This window comes from Fusarium oxysporum, chromosome X (assembly GCF_013085055.1).
Source record: "Fusarium oxysporum Fo47 chromosome X, complete sequence".
Classification (NCBI taxonomy): Eukaryota; Fungi; Ascomycota; class Sordariomycetes; order Hypocreales; family Nectriaceae; genus Fusarium; species Fusarium oxysporum.
This window is the reverse complement of record NC_072849.1, coordinates 278,665-299,220: the sequence shown is the minus strand read 5'-3', so window position 1 is coordinate 299,220 and position 20,556 is coordinate 278,665. Positions and strand designations below refer to the sequence as shown.

At 49.1% G+C, this 20,556-nt stretch overlaps 7 protein-coding genes across 7 annotated transcripts; 4 read left to right on the top strand and 3 right to left on the bottom strand.

The window, feature by feature from the left end:
• The first annotated feature begins 901 nt into the window (after positions 1-901).
• On the top strand, positions 902-3,188 carry FOBCDRAFT_323364 (general substrate transporter). The gene is made up of 6 exons (XM_031190912.3): positions 902-1,183; positions 1,246-1,545; positions 1,600-2,025; positions 2,079-2,541; positions 2,602-2,772; positions 2,830-3,188. Exons 1-6 carry the CDS (start codon positions 968-970, stop codon positions 2,892-2,894), a joined length of 1,641 nt encoding a protein of 546 aa, XP_031032143.3. The 5' UTR covers positions 902-967; the 3' UTR covers positions 2,895-3,188.
• Positions 3,189-3,260: 72 nt separating this feature from the next.
• Positions 3,261-4,688, bottom strand: FOBCDRAFT_279899 (amine oxidase; the record flags this gene model as incomplete). The annotated part of the gene is made up of 1 exon (XM_031190911.2): positions 3,261-4,688. The coding sequence occupies one exon, from the start codon at positions 4,686-4,688 to the stop codon at positions 3,261-3,263; it is 1,428 nt and encodes a 475-aa protein (XP_031032142.2).
• A 686-nt stretch (positions 4,689-5,374) lies between these two features.
• Positions 5,375-6,684, top strand: FOBCDRAFT_145680 (uncharacterized protein; the record flags this gene model as incomplete). The annotated part of the gene is made up of 6 exons (XM_054707060.2): positions 5,375-5,423; positions 5,573-5,661; positions 5,710-5,819; positions 5,862-6,019; positions 6,072-6,225; positions 6,279-6,684. 6 exons carry the CDS (start codon positions 5,375-5,377, stop codon positions 6,682-6,684), a joined length of 966 nt encoding a protein of 321 aa, XP_054563035.2.
• Positions 6,685-7,327: 643 nt separating this feature from the next.
• On the top strand, positions 7,328-12,945 carry FOBCDRAFT_145538 (uncharacterized protein; the record flags this gene model as incomplete). Its single annotated transcript, XM_031190908.3, has 4 exons — positions 7,328-7,831; positions 8,166-10,112; positions 10,263-10,314; positions 10,508-12,945. Coding segments are annotated over 4 exons (4,941 nt in total), but the record flags the coding sequence as incomplete, so codon positions are not given.
• A 58-nt stretch (positions 12,946-13,003) lies between these two features.
• FOBCDRAFT_264530 (uncharacterized protein) lies at positions 13,004-15,045 on the bottom strand (the record flags this gene model as incomplete). Its single annotated transcript, XM_031190906.2, has 3 exons — positions 13,004-14,727; positions 14,806-14,957; positions 15,038-15,045. The coding sequence occupies 3 exons, from the start codon at positions 15,043-15,045 to the stop codon at positions 13,004-13,006; spliced, it is 1,884 nt and encodes a 627-aa protein (XP_031032137.2).
• Positions 15,046-15,348: 303 nt separating this feature from the next.
• FOBCDRAFT_168906 (general substrate transporter) lies at positions 15,349-17,191 on the top strand. Its single transcript, XM_031190905.3, has 2 exons — positions 15,349-15,544; positions 15,595-17,191. The coding sequence occupies exons 1-2, from the start codon at positions 15,408-15,410 to the stop codon at positions 17,009-17,011; spliced, it is 1,554 nt and encodes a 517-aa protein (XP_031032136.1). The 5' UTR covers positions 15,349-15,407; the 3' UTR covers positions 17,012-17,191.
• A 390-nt stretch (positions 17,192-17,581) lies between these two features.
• Positions 17,582-20,516, bottom strand: FOBCDRAFT_244032 (uncharacterized protein; the record flags this gene model as incomplete). Its single annotated transcript, XM_059610577.1, has 10 exons — positions 17,582-17,766; positions 17,822-17,960; positions 18,010-18,373; positions 18,426-18,791; positions 18,845-18,953; positions 19,003-19,263; positions 19,318-19,478; positions 19,531-19,889; positions 19,943-20,094; positions 20,372-20,516. The coding sequence occupies 10 exons, from the start codon at positions 20,514-20,516 to the stop codon at positions 17,582-17,584; spliced, it is 2,241 nt and encodes a 746-aa protein (XP_059465950.1).
• Positions 20,517-20,556: the final 40 nt, after the last annotated feature.

Genomic DNA, 20,556 nt, shown 5'->3' with positions numbered 1-20,556 from the left:
TTCACCAATTGCACTTGCGTACGATGAGTTCATGTTTCGCCAGTCCAAGGCCAATGATGAAAATCGGGACGTTTTAAAGAAGAACTTCCTCCAGCTTTGGAATGACCTCAAAGCGGGCAAGGAAAAGATCAAGAATCAGCACGAGTACAATCAGCAAATCAGCTTCGCCGACGCGCCATCGCCTTACTATGACATGGCTATGCTCTTTGAGTTCGCAAGCATCATGTTCAAGAACTTAGTGAAACTGCTATAGGATCGGGAATTCTTGGCTATCTGTACGTCCTTCTTGTACACCGGCTTGTCCATGAAGGATATATACGACACTCGCTGTGACATGCTTCCAAACTTTTGCACAGATGACATGAACAAGAAATGGGGGGACTAAGATTCCATTGAATATTTATTGAGGAAGATAAACGACAGAGAGAGCAGGACATGGTGACAACTGCCCCGACATCAGACGGCGCGGATCTCGATTTGGCGGCGCTGGCTGTAGCATCCCTCAATATCATGTAGAAGTAGTATAGCTAAGGTACGTAGTGACGCCTCTGTGGATATAACCGAATAAAAGTGCCTTTGCTATCCTACAAGTATAGGTAATGAGCAGACGCGTTTCCGGTGGGATGAATGTCTTGGAATAGAGTTCGCGGTGGGATGGCTTGTCAAGTTGGACTTCCGGTGGGATGGGCCACGAGGCTTGGCCTGTGACAGACGCCAATTGGTTCTGCTATTGTGAGACCCTGTTTCTTCACCAGTTGTGGCGCCACTGTCTGGCAAATGCGGTCCAGGCCTGGTGGTTCTCCGCACTACGTACTTTGGGGTCAAAGCGACCAAAGTCTAGAGTTCAGTTCCCCATGGGGTTGACAGCTACCTGACTTATAAGGGAGATGCCGACCCCTCATGCTGAACACGGAGGATCAGCAAGAGTGGTCGGCGAGCTATTCACTGTACACTTCAAGTCGCAGCCATGGGTACAGACAACATCGTTGTGAATAAGCACACGCTCGAGGGTCTTGATCTTGGTGACCCTCACACCATCGAGCTTATCCAGCGCGCTCAAGATGGAAACGCTGCGGACAGAGACCTCACCATCCGCCAAGCCCTCAAGAAATACAGAAAGGCTGTGCTCTGGGCCTCCGTCCTGTCCATCAGTCTGGTAATGGAAGGTTACGACTTGGTCATGGTATGTAACTTGAATCGCAATGAACCCCTCTCCGCCAGTCTGCTAACTTCTGACTCTAACAGCTCGGATCCTTCTACGGCCTAACCCAGTTCCAAGACCACTTCGGCGAGTACAGCGCCAAAGAGGGCAAAAAGGTCATCTCGCCAGCCTGGCAATCCGGCCTCTCGAACTCGTCGCAAGTAGGACAACTGGCCGGCCTTTTGATCAACGCATGGGCACAAGATAAATTCGGCGCTCGGACTACCATGATGGTGTTTATGGCGTATCTTGTAGGCACCATCTTCATCCTCGCCTTTGCACCGTCTCTTTCCATTCTGGCATTTGGTGAAGCTCTGTGCGGTGTTGCTTGGGGTGTTTTCCAAGTGAGTAAAAGGAACTTACAGTTTCGAAACACATACTGATTAGCATTGCGCCAGACCTTGTCTACTACCTACGCTTGCGAAGTCGTCCCCACGATTCTCCGTCCATACGTCACCGCTTGGGTCTGCATGTGCTGGGGCCTCGGTATCTTGATCTCATCAGGCGTGGTGCGAGCATGCCTAAACATCGAGGGTAATTTGGCCTGGAAGCTGCCCTTCTATCTTCAATGGGTCTGGCCAGTACCGCTTTTCTTCGTGGCGTACTTCGCTCCCGAATCTCCGTGGAACGCCGTCCGTCGCGGCAAACTTGAGCTCGCTAAGACATCTCTTCGGCGACTTGCTTCAGACGATGGGGATAGAGAAGGAGAGATTGAGGCAAGCTTGGCGTACATACAGCATACCACGGCTTTGGAAAAGGCGGAAACTGGTGGAGCGTCTATTATTGAATGCTTCAAGGGTACCAACCTTCGTCGAACCGAAATTGTGAGAGCTTCCGTTGTCACATATTTTGTCACTTCACGCTAACTTGTGTACAGAACTGCGTTGTCTGGGCCGCCCAAATCCTCTGTGGAAACGCCATTCTCGGCTTCGTCGTCGTCTTCCTCCAAGCCGCAGGCTGGTCACAGGTCCAGTCATTCAACCTAAACATCTCTCTCTCAGCATGCTACATCATCGGCGGCATGATCTGCTGGGTTCTTTTCCCTCGATTCGGACGCGCGACCATTTACATGAGCGGCCTCGTGTTCATGTTCTGCTGCCTGATTGCCATCGGAGCTCTCGGATGGTCCACCAGCAAAGACGCTTATCTCGCAGTTGGCCTACTCTTTGTGGTGTCGACTCTTTGCAACATGATCACCATTGGGCCGGTGTGCTATCCTATTGTGGCTGAGACTCCTTCGGGAAGGCTTAGGTATAAGACTATTGTCATTGGGAGGTTTGTGTATAACCTTACTGCCATCTTCAATAATTCTGTTACGCCAAGGATGATTTCGGCGTCCGGTACGTTAATCTGCAAGGAAAGGTGATGGTTTCCGTCAGAGAAGCTAACAGCGAGTCCAGGCTGGGGCTGGGGTGCAAAAACAGGTCTTTTCTATGCTGGAACGAATGCACTTTGTCTTATTTGGTGCTGGTTCCGTCTTCCTGAGACAAAGGATCGTACCTTTGGTGAAATCGATATTCTCTTTGAGAACCGTGTACCAGCAAGAAAGTTCAAGTATACTAAAGCCGACCGTAAGTCCTGCTGTTGTCAATTCGCTTTTGTGACTAGCTTGCTAATGGCTCTGTTAGAATTCGCACTTGAGAGTGACTATGTGCAGGAAAAGGTTGGGCCAGCCGTTGACCAGATTGATTGAGTCAGTCGTCGCATCATATCAAGAGTAGCCGAGAAACATTGCAGCAGTTAACTTTCGGGAAGATCGGAATACGCAGCAATATATCCTGTCTTTATTAACCGTCTACCTTGTAGTGGAGGGCAATGCTTATAATTAGATATTCAGACTGGGCTGGTTTATTATTTAACCCTGTTTTGTTACCCTTCTAATTGATGTCTAATGACGAATACATGGGTACGTGTTCATAATGGCATTGCTCTCACAAGCTCGTTTAGAATCCCATTAACAAAGATCACCCTTCTCGACACTCAAGAAAAGGTGCCATTGATTCCTCAGAGTAAGCTGTATATTCTTCAAGCTCTTTAAATTGAAACCTCAAGAGTGCTCTCAAGAGGCGCTCAGTATCTTTGCAGCTGCCTCTTCACCAGCAATTACAGCACCCTCCATAAACCCAGCCCAATAGCTGGACGCTTCCGTGCCGGCAAAATAGACCCCCCTAGCCGGCTTCGTCAGCGCAGGTCCAAACTGAGTCCAGACATTGGGCGGGAACAATCCTGTATGACCACCTCTCGAAAACTCCTCATTATCCCACCTCTGAAGAACCCAGGACTGGACCTCCCTCGCCTTGGGACCAAAGTATCTAGCAAAGTCTTCTGTCACAGCAGCAAAGATCTCTTCTTCAGAGGCTTCATCGAGTCTTCGCATCTCGTTGGCTTCTATAAAACCCATCATAGCGCCAAAGCTTCCATCAGGGGGAGAACTGTCGAATGTAGACTGGGATACACCCTCGAGACTTGCGACTTCACCGCTGAGGCCTTGGTCCCGCCAGAAGGGGGTCTTGTAGATTGCGATGACTTTTCCGATTGAACCCATTGGGACGCGCTGGCAAAGTTGATCACGAGCTGCGGGGAGGGGAGGTTGATAGACGATACGACCTGCGAGGGTGGGGGGGATGGCGATGATGACTTTTTGTGCTTGAACGCGGAATGAATCGCCCACAACGAGGTATCCAGCGTCGTTCTGGAGGATCTGTCGAACAGGTGCCCGAAGACGGACTGTGTCACTACCAAGGCGCTCAGCTAGTTTGATAGCGATGTTCTGTGGTCCGCCCTCGATTCTTTCTTCAAGAGACCCATTCTTGACGTTGGTCAACATCTCCATTCGACCCTTCGTTTCTAGGTCTCCAGTTCGTGCAACATTGATCACAGCGCTCAACAGTGAAACATCCTCGCCTTCTGCCGACATGATAGCTCTGTTTGTCATATCGATCACTCCTCGCGCTACACCATCGCGAGCAAAGCCATCAAGCCATGACGACAGCGTGAGACGATCCCATTCCTTAGCTTTTGGGTGCATCCAAGGCTGATGCACGTCGATCTCACTTGCCATCTCATTGACCTGCACTGTGATGCCAGCCAGAATTGTTATGTCCTCTTCAGATAGTGGCGGCATTCCCTGTGTCTTGACAGGATCGTATAGTAGACGACCCTGACCAGGTATCCACATGAGCATATTGCCCTCGATGTATGTCGGGAACGTCTTGATGCCAAGCTCACTGGCAAGAGTAAGCAACCTCTTGTGGTTCTTGTAGACAAACTCAGCTCCGGCTTCGACTTTATGGCCATTCCCGTCCTTCACCTCTACGTCGTAGACTTTTCCGCCGACTCGATCTCGGGCTTCGAGGACAAGGACTGACTTGCCGGCAGCGACGAGATCTTTAGCAGCCGCAAGGCCACTGAGGCCCCCGCCTACGATGGCTACGTCGACGGGCTCATGTGTCCACTGCGTGGAGGACGATGAGGTGGATACTGCCATTTTCTGAAAGGAGACGTGTTAAAAGATTTAAAGGTGATTTGAAAGTGGAAAAGTATGTCTGCGAAGATGCTGGACTTCATATTATGTTATGTTATTTACAGAATATCTATCACCAGATTTATATATCGACATAGTACATCTCAATTTAGACCTGCTACTCATGGACTGTTGCGTGGATTGCCGCGGCTGTCGCAGAATTAGTTACTTTAGCCTTTGCATACAATGTGTTTTGAAACCTGTCCCTTTTTGAAGTTTGAACGTGAATGGAAAGAATTACCGAGCCTTTGATGGAATTGTTATTATGATTCTTTTCTTCTACGGTGATGTAACAATTATCCTTGACTTCTGTTCATGGCTGTAATTGAGTATCGCACTCAGAGCTTCCACTCCACTCCACCATCTCGCCCTTTCAGGCAGTCCACAGCGAGACCCACAAATATGTAACTAATCTCTTTTGGGAGCTTTGACATGGCTTGTGCAACTATTGTTGCGCTGGGTCAGATTCTCAAAGACCATTGCATTACTGTATAATCGGCAATTATTGTCCCCAAGATTAGGGCAGAGATGAACCTCGGCAAGATATGAGTATAAGAACTTATAGTTAACTGAGAAAGAGAGAGAAAGCTCTTATGGTTTTGTAATTCCACTTATACTAATACTACTCGTGATCCCAAACTTCTAGCATCATGATTCCTCAAATCGAGAACACCTTCCTGCATGAAATCGAGCAAAGGAGTAAGTTCTTGGAGTGTACCTTCATATTGATCTACTACTAAAACTCTGCGCTGTCAATATTGACGTTGATTCGCTCAGCACTGACTTCATACGATCTCTACCAATCACTCCCAATGATCAAACCTGCAATCCGGCCTGGCTGTCTTTAGCTCTCCAGGATGCATCGAACGCAGAGTTGATCAAAACCACGGTGTTCGAGCTTCAGAACCAGGGCTTTCTTGCCATATGCTCGCGACTAGTAAGACTACACGTATTTCATTCACTCGCTCAAACTTAACCGTCACAGGCCGTTCATCTCTGTAAGAGAAACGCCAGCCTGATCAAAGGTCGCGTATTGGTTCAGACGAGCCCTTCAGCTGCATACAATTTCCAAGAGACTTTGGATCATGCTCGCCTGTACGTATCTGAATTTGAAAAGGCTGGGGTCCCAAAGAGCAGATATTGTATCAAGATCATGGCTACAGGCCCTGGACTGAACGCTGCCAAGGTTCTTCAAGATCAAGGTATTTCGACCTTGGGTACCGGCGTGTTTAGCGTGGCCCAGGCAGTGTCGTGCAGCCAGGCGGGTTGCTTATACATCAGCCCGTACTACAACGGTAAGAGAGACCATTCGGCTCACAATGCTTTAGCTGACTTGTTGCGCTTTAGAAATACGAACCCACTTGAACCCAGCACTGTGGCCTCATGTCCAAGACCCAGCATTAGAGCACCCGTTCTCCCATCGTATCGCCCAGATGGTTCAAGCATACAAGACCTTATTTGCCGCCACAGGCAAAGAACAACCTTTAATCAAGAATGTTGAGTGAGAATCTTTGTCTCTATACACGTCTAGTTTATTGGAGCTCACACTATCAGCTTTCGCTCCTACAAAGAAGTTCTCGCCTCAGCTGAACTCGGCTGCCATTCTGCAACTATTCCCCAGGATCTATTAGAAGAGTTCAAGATTCTAACACCTGGAGATACCCCACTGCCCGTTTCTCCCAAGATAGCCAGCCTGCAAATCCCTTATGCTGATAATGTACCTATTCCTTCGCTAAGACTAGAAGAATTGCTTACTCGCCATCTGGGTGAAGGGAGAGGATGTACTGGCAAAGACCTGGAAGTGGACTTATTGGCTGATGGTGGCAAGGCGTTAGACCTAGCTATAGAGAAGGACTCGGACGCGGCTCGCATGGTCAAGGAGGCTCTGGATATGTTCATCTTCTGTGAGGAGGAGACCCGGAAGCTGATCAAAGGGACAGCATTAGTCGCAAGTCTATAATTAGTCTCAATAGCTCTGTGAGTTCACACTTCAAGCTCTTTTTTCTAAAAGTATTCATCTTCAAAAAACTACATATCTGGCTTAATTTTATATCTTCTGTCTGCCCCCACTCATATGGGTAGATAATCTCTTGCCTAGAATGTGTCTTTTATATTATATAGAGTTTTTTTACCCCTGACTAATACTTATCGAGAGCTCTTTCTCGTCTCCATCTCTTGTTATATTATCTACTGCACCCTGTAACGCGATATGTCCTGAAAGCTAAAGCGAGTCTTGACTTCATACCATCGAGTTCCGGAGTGTGGCTGTCACCTCAAACCCCGCATCGGCACCCGCGGGCACTTTGTACAGGTAACCGACCTGTTAAAGAGTCCAGTCGTTTGAGATTGCCTCTTTTGGAAAGATCAATTCGAAAGATTTGCTCAATCTTTTCTTCTGATCGCACAGCTAGGCAGGTAGCCTCAAGTAGTGATAGAAATGCAAATAAAGGAGTTCACAGTTGCATATATAAGCGAAGTCAATTACCCTGGTGAAATACCTCCTAGGAAGCAGCTCAACAACATAAACCGATCATACTATTGTGTTAGTGCTAAAGATGTCTCAACTGGTACGTGGCCCAGCCTTGTAAACGATCATAGTATAGAGAGTTACAGCTAAATTGGTCCAGGAACCCACAAACCGTCCGATCAACCATATAGCTATTTCCTGCACCGATATTGAGGGGCTCATTAAATGGTACACCAATGTTCTCGGCTTCCAGATCATCGGCGACATCCAGCATTGCAGCAGAGCTAAAGATCTGACTCCATTTGAGACAATCTTCGTCTCGTACCCTCCATTACTCCAAGAACTAAAGTTCGCTATCCTTACAACTGGCAACGGCGTATGCATCGAATGTTTTCAGTTCATCGACCCGCCACCGAGGCCTCGAGAAGAAGAATTTGAGTATTCAAGGGCTGGCATTTTCCATATATGTGTGACGGATAGAAATCCTGAAATATTGGTAAAGAAAATCCTAGACGAGGGTGGAAGGACATTGGGAGGGTGGATGGATTATTCTAGGTTTGGACTTGAGGGACATAAGGGGATATATACCCAGGACCCGTGGGGTAATGTAGTTGAGATCATGAGTCTGAGTCTTGAGAGGGTTTCTTTAACTGGCACGGCGTTGATGAATGCTGCAAAGATGCTTACAGCGGGGAAATTGTAATCAATGATCTTCCAATACGTATATATACTGCCGCGGCTATGATAAGACTACATACCAATTGAGTAACTTTAGCCAGCGAATTTATTCCATATCGGGAAAAGCGACAAGTTACCCCATCTTACGCTAGGTGCTGTCCGCGGAGGCCGATAAGCATAACAGCTAAGAGGACTCCGCATCAACCAGCCGGTTGCCCGGCCTCGTCCATCAACAACTCCAAGACGGTTAAGGCTATTGAGTTTGTCCAGCTTCTCTTTGCAACACCCAAATCGAGTCATCAGCAAAGCCAGTTGCAGAACCACCAACTCACGTGATGAGAAAAAAGTCCAAGACATTCACAGGATGCTGGACGTGTCGGGCCCGCAGAGTGAAATGCGACGAAGTGCAGCCTGTCTGCAACCGCTGCACTAAAGCACGTCGAATCTGCGAGGGCTATGGAGTTCGCCTTACGTGGAAAAGCAACGAGAAGGAAACTCCCTTCAGAGTACTTCTCGACCTTGATACGGACGGCGTAGAAATACCTCCAGTCGACCTGGATGATATGATCAATAAGTGCTGTTATACAGAGGCTAGCTATGAGACACAGACGTTCGGTCCCTTTTCTGTGTTCAGCATTGGACAGAACATTGGTTGCGAGTCGTCAGAGCAGGATCGAAATGATCCAGGAGAATGTCAGGAAAATCAAGGACTGGTGGAGGAAACCGCAACAGAGAATGCTCATACGCCCCACTCCAACGAGTCGTTGATAGGTACAAGTCAGCATTCATTACCAGAGTCCAGCAATGAAGCACCATCACATGTCACCATATTCGACACCTTTGCGCATCAAGCTACTAGGTCGAATCATGATTATATTGATGAAAATGATGATCTGGTACTGGATGAGCTTTTCTCAGCAGAATGGTTCTTTGGCCCGAGCGCTTGTGACCTCGAGTCACAAGCGTCATGGACAGAACTCGGAATCCTTCCGCTCGATGTGGAAAACGATGCGACTTTTGCTCTAGCAGTTTCACTAGAGAACCAGTCATCACAGAATTACTGGCAATTCAACAGCACTCCGTTCGATGAAGTGCCGCCGCCACAAACCAGTCTTAACCCAATTTCTATGTCTCGACAACAGACCGAGCTGATCCATCACTGGCTGGTCCACATGTGTAGAAACATGGTCCCAATCGACACATTGGATAACCCATACCGAGTGATATATCTGCGCCTAGCTTCCGAGGGCGTCACTGGCACCTCCAAAAGTCACGTTGCAGTGTTGCACGGAGTTTGTGCTGCTGCCGCGCATAATCTGAATACCCTACGGCACGACAAGACGAATACACAATCAGCATGGAATGCACAGGTAGCACTGCAGAATCTACAAGAGTCCATTTCGCAACCGAAGAACATGGACTATGCCTCTGTTCTAGCCGCTATTGCGATGTGTATCATGCAGGATACCATGACGGGACATCCTCGTAGCTGGAAAGCTCATATACAAGCTGCGTTTAGGATAATAGTACAGGGGAAACTCTATCAAGGTCTGGAACCGGGATCTGAATTACACGTTGTGGTTCTGCAATGTCTTTGTCTCGTCGTGTTGGGCGATGTTGATACACAGCATGACCTTGCAGATATGGTGTCTCAACTCCCGACCACCGAGGACTATGTCTCTAAACATCACAGTGTCACAAAGGCTCTCGTCGGTATCATATCTCAAATCAATACGCTCTCGAAACAAGATGCTATTAAAGATCTCGCTCTGGTCGACCAGCTAGAACTTCAGATCTATCTACAAGTCAGCCCAACAACCCAACACAATCAATTCCGCAGTGAAAAGGTCAACTTCATTAATCAACACTATGCCTCGGTCTGGCACTACGCCACAATAATACACTTCCAAAGACGGATCCGCCACAAGCCGCCAGAGCAGCTACAAGATATTATATCTGAAGCACTGACTCATCTTGAAGCGGCTGAAGATGTTGCTACTGATCTTGACGGATGCATTGTTTTATGGCCCTGCATGGTTATAGCAAGTGATTGCTATGATGAAGCGCACAAGATGCGTGCGTTGAATTGGTTCAAGAGAAAGGAGCGTCATGGATTTGCGAATGTCAGTTTGGCAAGCACAATTTGTCTCGAATATTGGAAGTGGCGTGACAGTAATCCTTTTAGGGCCTTAACTACATCATGGCAAGATTTTGTTGCAGGAACTCAGTATGATGTTGTTCCAGTATGAGATAATTTGATACAGCGTCTCCCCATCCTACGGTCCGAACCTTCAGGAAAATAGTTATCAAAGAATCGAACCATAAAGATTTAATTCCCACAAGGCCACGCTAAACATATCCCCGAGATAACAATTAAATCTGCATGGATGTAGAATGGGTCGGGCTGGCCGGTGCATGTCAACCCGCTCGCTCCCGTTAAACGAGGTATGTCTCGGTCTTACAAGATCCGAAGGGTCCCCAGCTCAACGTGGGTCATGCGAGTGCCACCACATTGAAATTACGCTTGACAATAGCTGAGGAATTGCTTGCCTGCCACTCCAAACGCCCTTCTTTTAGTTCTTCCCTCGTTGTTTCCGACATTACCGCCTCCAACTCGAGAATATCCCCATCATGGCAGCCGAACAATTTGACACATCTTGGATGTGGAATCCCGCTTTCATCGAAAAAGCCACGTCTACCGCCGGTCGCTTCGTTCATTTCCGCAAGACATTCTTTGTCAATGCGGAGATACCAACATCGCTTCCACTTCAAATCACGGCTGATACACGATACAAGCTATACGTCAACAAGCAATTGGCCGCGTTCGGACCTGTTAAGGGAGATGCGAGTCTCTGGTTTTACGACGAAGTCGACATCAGCCCGTATTTGCGCTTGGGCGAGAATCACATCGCGATACATGTCCTCCGACTATTTCACGGGACGTCGTACGGGACTAGCTTTCCGCGTCTGGGAACAGGTGGTGTCAAGATCGCAACGACTGTTGATGATGAGGTCTGGGCACCGCAGATTCGAAGTAGTGAGCTTTGGCAAACGGCGATAGACCACAATGTGACTCTTCGCATCGACGAGGAAGAGGATGATTTTCTTCACGTATACGAATTGGTTTCGGCATCACGCGATACGTCATTGGAGTGGATTCCGGCGATACTGCTCCGTTTTCAGAACTCTACTGGTGTCACGGCGCCGTGGAAATTATCGCCGCGTCTCATTCCGCCGATGAGAGGTCATAAGTCTTACTTCAGCGCTATTCACAACGTTCAGAGCGACTTGCCCCATGGCACCTGGAGTGCAGGATTGCTGGGTATTCAATCAGCAGACAGTAATCTCCTTCTTCCCGCTCGATCAAGTCATCAACTCGACCTTGAGACTCCCGTGCATACAACTGCTTTTATCCGCTTCCGCTTCGTCCGTCCGGAAGTTGGAGGCGCTTGTCTTACGATAACGTATTCTGAAAGTTATGAGGACACTCCAGTGCTGATTCCATATCTCCGTTGCAAGGGAAATAGATGCGATACAAGCAAGTTTCTAATCGGGCCCAAGGATATTTACACTTTCCGGGGAAAAGATGGGAATCCACGTCTGGGCTACTACGATGAGGAAGATACAGAAGAAGTATACATGCCTTTCCACTGGCGTACCTTTCGCTTCATAAGACTAAACATTGAGACTGGGTCATCTGATCTGATCATGCGTGGTATCGATATTGACGTTGTTAATTACCCATTGGACGTACTATCAACGATAAGCACGACCACAGATGATGGGACTTTGGGAGCGTTGTACGACACGAGTATCCGAACTTTACAAAACTGCATGCATGATTGCTACGAAGACTGCCCTTTCTACGAGCAACTTCAATACGCCATGGATACACGAAGTTCATGTCTCTTCACTTACCACGTATCTGGCGATGATCGGTTAGCGAGACAGGCAATCGTGCAGCTTCACAGCTCCTTTCAGCCTCGTATTGGGCTTACAGCTAGTAGAGCGCCATCGACTCAATTGCAGATCATCCCTCACTTCTCCCTCTACTGGATCTGCATGCTGCACGATCATTTTCTTTACTACGCTGACAAGGCGTTTGTTCGGCCTCTTTTACCCGTTGTTGATGCTGTCCTGGGGTTTTTCCATGAACGCATTGATCATCGCCTGGATCTTGTAAGTCTAGGAAAAGAGAAGGGCGTTTGGAACTTTCATGATTGGGCGGAGCAGTGGAGGCCGTACGGCATTCCTCCGTCAGCAGCCAACTCCGGTGTTTCGACATACACAAACAGCTTATATGCGTACACTCTCAAACTAGCGGCCAAGTTGCAGGGAGAGTGTGCAGGCCGACTTTCCCTTGCAGATGAGTATTCTCATCGGGCTGAGCTAATTGTCGATGCGGTTAAACGGCAGTGTTATGATGGGCAATACTTTACCGACAGCATTGCTGCTTGCTCAGACCCCAAGGCTGACCGTAGCCAGCATAACCAGGTCTGGGCAGTTCTCAGCGGTGCGGTATGTGGTAACAGCGCTCAGGCATTACTCAAGCGCGCTCTAGGAAGTTCTCAAAGTGGTGTGCCTCTCACCAAGACGTCGATCTCCATGTCCTTTTATACACTTCGAGCCATCAGTATCGCAGGAGGGTCTCTGTATGACGAATTGTTCCATGTTCTTTGGCAGCCATGGCGTCATCAATTATCTTTCGGTCTGACTACCTGGGAAGAAGACGACGTTTCACACCGTTCGGATTGCCATGCTTGGGGCAGCGCTCCCATCTACGAGTTCTTAGCCGAGGTTGCAGGGATACGGCCTGCAAAGCCTGGATGGCAGGAGCTGGAGTTTGCTCCGCGCCTGGGGCTGTATACATCTCTCGAAGCAACAGTTCCGTTTTATAGAGAAGGAAAGTTGGTCTTGGCAAAGGTTGCTTGGAGCTCTTTAGATGGAGAGACGCTAGTCACGTTGGGTATTGAGGGATTAGACGAGTCAATCTCTGTGCATGTGAAATTACCAGGGTGGCCGGGGATGGTTGAGAAGAGCTCGCAGAACATGAGCTTCACTTGGACAAGATCTTAGAAACAGTTGATTATTATTTGAGGCAATAGAAAGTCAATATTAAGTTTAAGACTAAATGTCATTCCTGCTCTGGCGCGTTGAATTGTTGATATGCCGATGATGCAAATAACGGCATGCGAAACCAATTATCTTGCTCTTGAGACATATCAAAGCACGCATCGTCAGCGAAAACAGGAAGAAGAGTATCCAGTCTCTCAACGTCCATGTAGCTCGGGTTATCATATGTCGAAACAGACTGTCCAGGACTAATCACCCCGTGCAGCATAGAGTCTGGTCTAAACTGATCCTCAATATGAGACGTTGGGACTCTAAGATCAGCCATGAGCTGAAGAATGGTCCCTTGTCCTGGCTCAGTGCCTGCATCCAGGTCAGATGTTGCGCGACGGAGCATCCTAGCGTAGCTGGCGCTGATCTGCCAGAAGCGACCCATGGTACTGAGAAATGTCGTAAAAAGCGAGACTCTTGCCATGATCTCGGGACCAGTCTCTCCTGTGAAGTACCTATGCGCCGTCAAGAAGCGAGCAGCCACCCAGACTGACCAGGCAAAAGGCCAGCCGAGCTTATCGACAGTTTGGTCAGCCACTTTTGTGACAATCTGAGCCAAGGCTTGTACGCTGCTGAGACATCGCTCTAAGCATTGGTGACGGATCTCATGATGCGAATCGGACTGGAAGTTGAAATGACATGGTACGGCGAGAAAGCCGTTGAGGTAGATCTCCAACGCGTAATAGTACCCGTATAGCATGAAGGTAGCTGGTCGGATAGCGCCTGGAACACGATCCTCGACAATGTTATGGTTATGCCAAAACAGCCGCGATGGCAGCGTCTCCATCCAGGAATTGAGCTCAGCTGCGGTGTTATGAAACTCTCCAAGCCAAGTCGACTCCAGCTCTTGGTTGTTGTAGAGAGTACTGTATTCCATTCCAGCCCTGTGAATTCTCCGAGAAAGATCGAATAGCTCTAGTTGGTAGCTGAATACAGAGGCTGGGGTAAGAGATGCATCGTCTACCTCTGACAGGTTCTCCCGCCAGACTTGCTGTCGCGCAGGTAGGAAGTGGTGAACATGATCGTCGCCCAACGTCGAATGATGGTTGGTGGTGATGCAAATGGTGCAGTCGAGAGCGTAGATAGCCCAAAACAACCGCTGTCGGAAAATACCATCGCTCTTGCTCAGCGACTCACTGCTCTCAGCCTCAGTCGACGTGCGGAAGACAAGCCCATCCGTGTTCTTAAGCTGCACAGCCAGTTTCGTAGCTACAGCCAAGGGACCCCAAACCTGAGGTCCATGCGTCATGCCCGAAAGATCCAAGACAAGTACTGTGAGAACCTCTAACGAGCTATACGACGGTTCCTCCAGCACATCAACAAATATGCTGCGCTTAGAGTATTTCCAAAACGAATCGCTCGACGCCTGATCAAGACGCGAGTCAAACGAGTACGGCAGCGTGACACCAAAGAGAGCGTAGTATAGCAGCGCAGGTTCATCCATAGAGCCCATATCGGCGCAGACGCGCTGGACATCTAGGAAGGGAAACCATGGGTGGATGTGGCGAAAGTAGAGAGAGGCGAGAGAAACGACGAGGTCTGTTGGGGGTCTGCGCTCTGTGACTCTGCGGGTACGCTCAAAGGTAGGTGATGCTTCACCGACGGGCATTGAACGAATTGCTTGTTCATTGGGTGATTTGTTGTCGACTTCGATTGTGTCTTGTGTAGGTGCTTGATCAGTTGATGTGCTCGTTCTCGGCGTGCTGCGAATGGCGCGTAGCTCGGACTCCAGCCTCTCTAGAACCAACAGTCAGCCGACAGTCACCTTATCTTACGGAAACGTAGATGATGGAGTAAAAATGAGTCGAGACTTACCAATCTTGTCCTCCAACATCTGGCGATGCCCAGCTGGAAACCCCGGCTTCCGCCTCCCCCCATACTCACACTCAACCTTTGCCTTCTCACAGCGCTGACAGGCCGGTAATCGGCGGTCGCACTTTGCCTTGCGTTGCTTGCACCTCTCACATCTGCACGATCAGTCATTAACCTTCTCCACTCTGTCTATTTCCGGGGAAAGTCATTAAGAGACAAAAAAGAAGTAACATACGAGGCCATGGCTGTTTCGGTCTATGTTTCGCCGTCAAGGTTGCATTTTACGTGCAGAAACTTCGGGGCATGTTGGCCCTTAAATGCCGGCCCAGTATTCGGATTTGTCTTCCACGTGATGGTCCAGAACCCCCTTGAGCTTTCTGCTAGCGTACCCCAGATTTTCCCCAATGACCCCGTGGGAATGGGCCGAGAGGGGGGGCTGGTCTCGGTCGAAGTGGTCCCGAGTACAGGACGTGGCGAGTGAGAGGGATGTATATAGCCATGGGCTGAGCCAGCATCAAACTCCTGCTCTCATCCCAGTCGTTCAATCTTGACCTTGGCATTGCACCGAGTTTTACTTTTCTGCTTCAGTGCTTATTGTATTCGCAATGGCTTCTCCAGAAGTAACTACCACCATGGCTCTGCCGCCATCGCCTGTAGATACCAAGCGTTGGTGGAAATCGCCCAATCTGCGCACCCTGAACTTTCTCATGATGATCCCACTTCTGTCGATCTTTTCTCAAGGGTTCGTCTCCATCCCCCATATCCTCTCATTCAAGCTAATGTGATGTCTAGTTTCGATGGAAGTATGATGAACGGTTTGCAGTCCGTCACCCACTGGCAGACTTACTTCGGCACTCCAACGGGAGCTATGCTGGGCTTCTTCAACGCCGCCTACCCCCTCGGCGGTATCCTGGGCACGTTTCTCATCTCCCCGGCGGCCGATAACTTTGGACGAAGATGGGGTCTAGCTACTGGCGCTGCTCTTTGCTGTATTGGTGCAGCTATCCAGGGCGCTGCTATGAATATTGCCATGTTTATCATCTCACGAGTCATCATCGGCGCAGGCAGCGTTGTCGTTGCTGGAGTTGGTGCTCCTTACATCACAGAGATTGCGCACCCTGCTCAGCGAAGTACGGCTACAGCTCTGTTTCTCACCTTTTACTCCGTCGGATCCATCATTGCCGGCTGGTGTACTTTTGGTACTTTCCGCATTGACAGCACTGCATCCTGGCGTATTCCCTCAGCGCTGCAGGGTCTTCCCTCCGTTATCCAGCTTCTCTTTGTCTGGTTTGTCCCAGAGTCGCCCAGATGGCTCGTCAGCAAGGGTCGCAACGATGAGGCTCTTCAGATGCTCGCCAAGTACCATGGCGAGGGTGACTCGTCTGACCCTGTTGTTCAGTTTGAGTACAATGAGATTCTTGAGACGCTGAGTGCAGAGGCATCTGAGCATAACAACATCTTCGTCTTCCTCAAGGACTTGGGAAGCACTCCTGGTAACCGCAGGCGCATGTTTATCATGGTCTGGGCCGCTATCTGCTCACAGATGTCTGGTAACGCCTTTGTCTCATATTATCTCTCCCCCATCCTGCACTCTGTCGGACTCAACTCGGATCTTCAGCAGACTCTCATCAACGCTACAAACCAGATGCTCTCTTGGTTCAGTGCCATTTACTTCGCCACGTTGCCTGCCAAGGTCGGTCGTCGCAAGCTTTTCCTTTGGTCTCTTGCTGCCATCTGGGTCATCGACATTTGCATCACTGCAGGAAGTGCTGTGTTCGCCAAGGACAACAACAACAAAGCTGCCGCGTATACAGTCGTTGCATTCCTCTACCTCTTCTCTCCCGCCTACAACCTCGGTTTCAACGGTAACCTTGGTCTTTACATCCCTGAGATCCTTCCTTATCGCATGCGAACCAAGGGATTGTCGTTTTTCTACTTCGTCCAGTTCTGCTTCATGATGCTCTCAACTTTTGTCGTGCCTATTGGTCTAAAGGATATTACCTGGAAATTCTACATCATCTTCGTCGGCTGGGTCATGGTTGAGTTTGTTGGAGTCTATCTCGTCTTCCCGGAGACAAAGGGTCCTTCTTTGGAGGAGATTGCCTGGATCTTTGATGGCCCCAGTGGTGGAGTTGGTATGCATTCCGCTCGGGTTGAGGGTAAGACTTCGACCATTGTTGAGCATACAGATGGTAAGGAGTCAGTCTAAAACGTTGTCTGTTGAAACTGGGGGCTTTCTTTAGGTGACAGGCAGGATGAGGTTATACAGCCACGTCACCAATGTTGACGAGGGACTCGGAGGTAATGTTGACTGGATAATGAAGTGAAGTGACCAGGTAGTAGAGGCAGGGAAGAGATTGCAATAAATTCTCTTGTTCTTATGTTCAAACCTCGCACTTGAGTGCAGAAATGATTGATGCTGTGACGCCAATGTTGAATGAAAATATTAATAACGAGGTTGAAAGTCGCGCCCTCTTTTAGTACTGGCGTCGGAACTAAATACTTGTGGATCTCACCAGTGGATCGACGGGACCCACTATGTCGTTCATGTCAAACTTACTAAACGATAAACGAGAAAACTCGTTTAAGAGCCTCAAGGGCTGAAGTGGATAAGCATTCACCCTATACCGACAGCAAATACTGGCGGAATATGAGCTTCTTCCAGGTTACCAAGCTATACATTAACACGAAAGTATAAAATAAAGTAGTTTTAAAACGCTCAAATTGAATAATTTTGATTCTTATCTATTAAAGCCAAGAGAACATCAAATATATTTATTTACGCCGTTAGTTCCTGGAATCGTCTAAGAACTTGGCCAGCATCTGACTGCAATGAACCAGCATGCCCATCAGACAATGATTCAACCCGACCAGCTGCGACCAACTCCCTCGCCTTGTTCGTCTTCATAGACCTAACGCTCTTATAAACTCCCTGGGCTGGGTACGCCAGCAATCCAAACATTGCTAAAGCGTTGTTAGCTCACATGTCACAGAAAGTTAATATGCATCGTAGACCTACCACTGCCCGGCTTTGCCACCATGTTGAGAGACCCTTTCCCAACTCCTTTGAAGAAACCCAATGCGCCCTCTTCTTTGGCACCTTTCATCGGCTTCGTCACGATATCAGTCATGCCTTCGTAGAAGCCAACACCAAAGTTCTAACTCATGTTAGTATCCCTTTCCAGCTTCACAGTTAGTGATACATACCTTTGCTGCAACTGTGCCGCCGCTCTTCCAATCTGTCACAGGGCCATGATCCTGGACCTTTTCTCCATACAGTCGTGGCGTATTGCGAAGTCCTTCAGCCAGAGCCAACGGAACATCCACCAGCGACCCCTTCACCACAGCGGTTGTCATGCCTTGAAGAGCCTTTCCGCTTGCAACTGCTGTCGCTGTACCTGCTGAGCGACGAGTGCCATCTGGTCGAACACGCTTTACATCTTTGAAGGGGTCGATGAATGCACCGCCCAAGGCTGAGGTAAAGTCTGTCATGGTGCCTAGAACCGATGAGGCTCCAGCGGTCAAAGGATCCCAGCGTTCGTTCTCAACAAGGTATTCATTCGGTCGAAGTCTGAATGCATAAGTCAGTGCCATCGGCAACACGTGCATTGGTATTAACTCACGGCTCAAAGTCTGTCAACTTAGCTTTCTTGGCGTCCAGCAGAACCTTCAAGGCTGCGTTTGATACCCTAACGTGGCCCTTATCACCCTTCTTCGACTTGCCTACGTATTGCCATTTAGCAGTGTTGTGAGGTATGAGCTCGCACGTTAGGTTGGTTATGGGAAGATGTCGGTGAAAAGAGTTCACTGCTGTCTCAACACCTCTCTCCTGTCTCATCTGCGACGCTATCCTGTTGGCAGCAGTTTGGGCCTCCGGACTGAGGCAGAACTTGATTGCGGAACTGAGTTTATCCACGGAGATGCTCTTGTAGGCGATAGGCGGTGGACCTGCCCCATTGGACGCAACGACACTTCCCCAAAAAGGCTGGCTGCGAAGATGTTACTACAGCTATCTGTAGAAGCGATTGGAGAAGAAACTCACTCGCCGAAGAATGGCACAATAGTTGTCGGTCGACCATTGACGAGGCCACAAGCCGTAGTGCCTGCGCCGCCATGATGGACAACAGCAGCAACGCGCTTGAACAGCCACTCTATCATAAGGTTAGATAATAGACTGATGACTTGGGACGGACTACATACCGTGAGGGCAATCGCCCAAGTAGAAAACAGAGTCGGTGCTAGAGTCATTTCCACCTAGCTTGCTCCAGCCCCGAGATATAATTACTCTGGCTCCTGCAGCCCTGCAAGACTCTTTGATGATGTTTGTTAGGGCCGTAGGGTCATCGATCACGATACTTCCGAACCCTATGTATACTGGTGGTGGTCCTCTTGCCAGGAAGTCTGCAAGGTCTTGGGGAGGTGTATAGGAGGGTTCATCTCGCATAAAGAATCCGCAAATATCTAGGGGATAAATCAGCACGCTATCCAAATCGGTATGCCCCGGGAAAGTCTTACCAATGCTCTCTCCCCAATCACTTGGCTTTGGAACTAGAGCTGGCGACCAACAATAAGTATATGGTACTTTCATGAGGCCAACGATGTCGGGGCCAACAGCAGCAGCCAAAGGATCCAGATGCAAGTCACTAACTCTCCAAGCATTGATGACATCTCCAAGTCTGCGACGGTTAGCATCAACACGAGGAAGTAAAGGTCGCTATAAGATCTTACCCTTGCCAGGTCATTAGATCAACAACGCCATAGCTGAGATAGTTGGAAGCCCTGGGATCCATGTTCTGAGACTGAATATTGGCTAGAGGATGAGGGAATGATCTTGTCGCTGTCCAAGGCATCGTGAACATCATGTGGAGCGGGATACCCAAGGCTTGAGCGCAGTGGACGTGTGCGAAGCTCGGCGGGTTTGCGATGATAGCATCGGCGACGAAGGGACGGTTCGATACGAGGTCCGGTTTGACACAAGAGCTCCAAAAGCCTCTCAACATATCATGGATCATGACGCGCTTTCGGCCGATATCACCACCACGAAGGCTTTCCATGGAAGGAATCAATCCGGGATTCTTGACCATATACTAAAGCCATGTAATTAGTACTTGGGTATTGGGAGATAGGTCGATAGTCTTACAGCCATGAGATCTTCAGGGTCTCCCCCGACGGGGTAAAACTCCAGACCGGAGGAACGGACAAAATCTGTGAAGGTATCATGAGTGGCTAATCGCACGCGATGGCCGTAACGCTGGAGAGCGACGCCAAGGGCAATGAAGGGTTGAACATCGCCTAAGTCTGTTTAGTTCCGGAAGAAAACGTGAAGGTCGTCAGACTCTACCTCGACTGCCAACAACTTGAATAACGACATTGAGGGTTGGACACGGCCCCGAGGGGGCAGCTGCAGGGAGGCTGGTGGTTGGTTCAATTTCTTGGGCTTTGTCGGGAGGAAGAAGGCGATTGACTTCGTCGGGCTGCAGCGACGAGAACTCAATATCGATCCCACCATGGTCTTGGCGCAGTCAGCATCACGATAGCTTCAAAAAGGACAAAAAGGGGTCAATCGTACCGTTGACGCGCGACGTGCTGGCGAGGACTGACCCTGAGGAATGCAGCTCGTACGGAGGTGGTACATCCCAAGGAACGTCCAAGACATTGTCAGTGTCTTGCGCTTCCTTGCCCTTGGATGGAGATTGAGATCTTGATTTCGACATGGTTTGATCGGATTTAGCATAGAGACTCGGTAGATGGGGA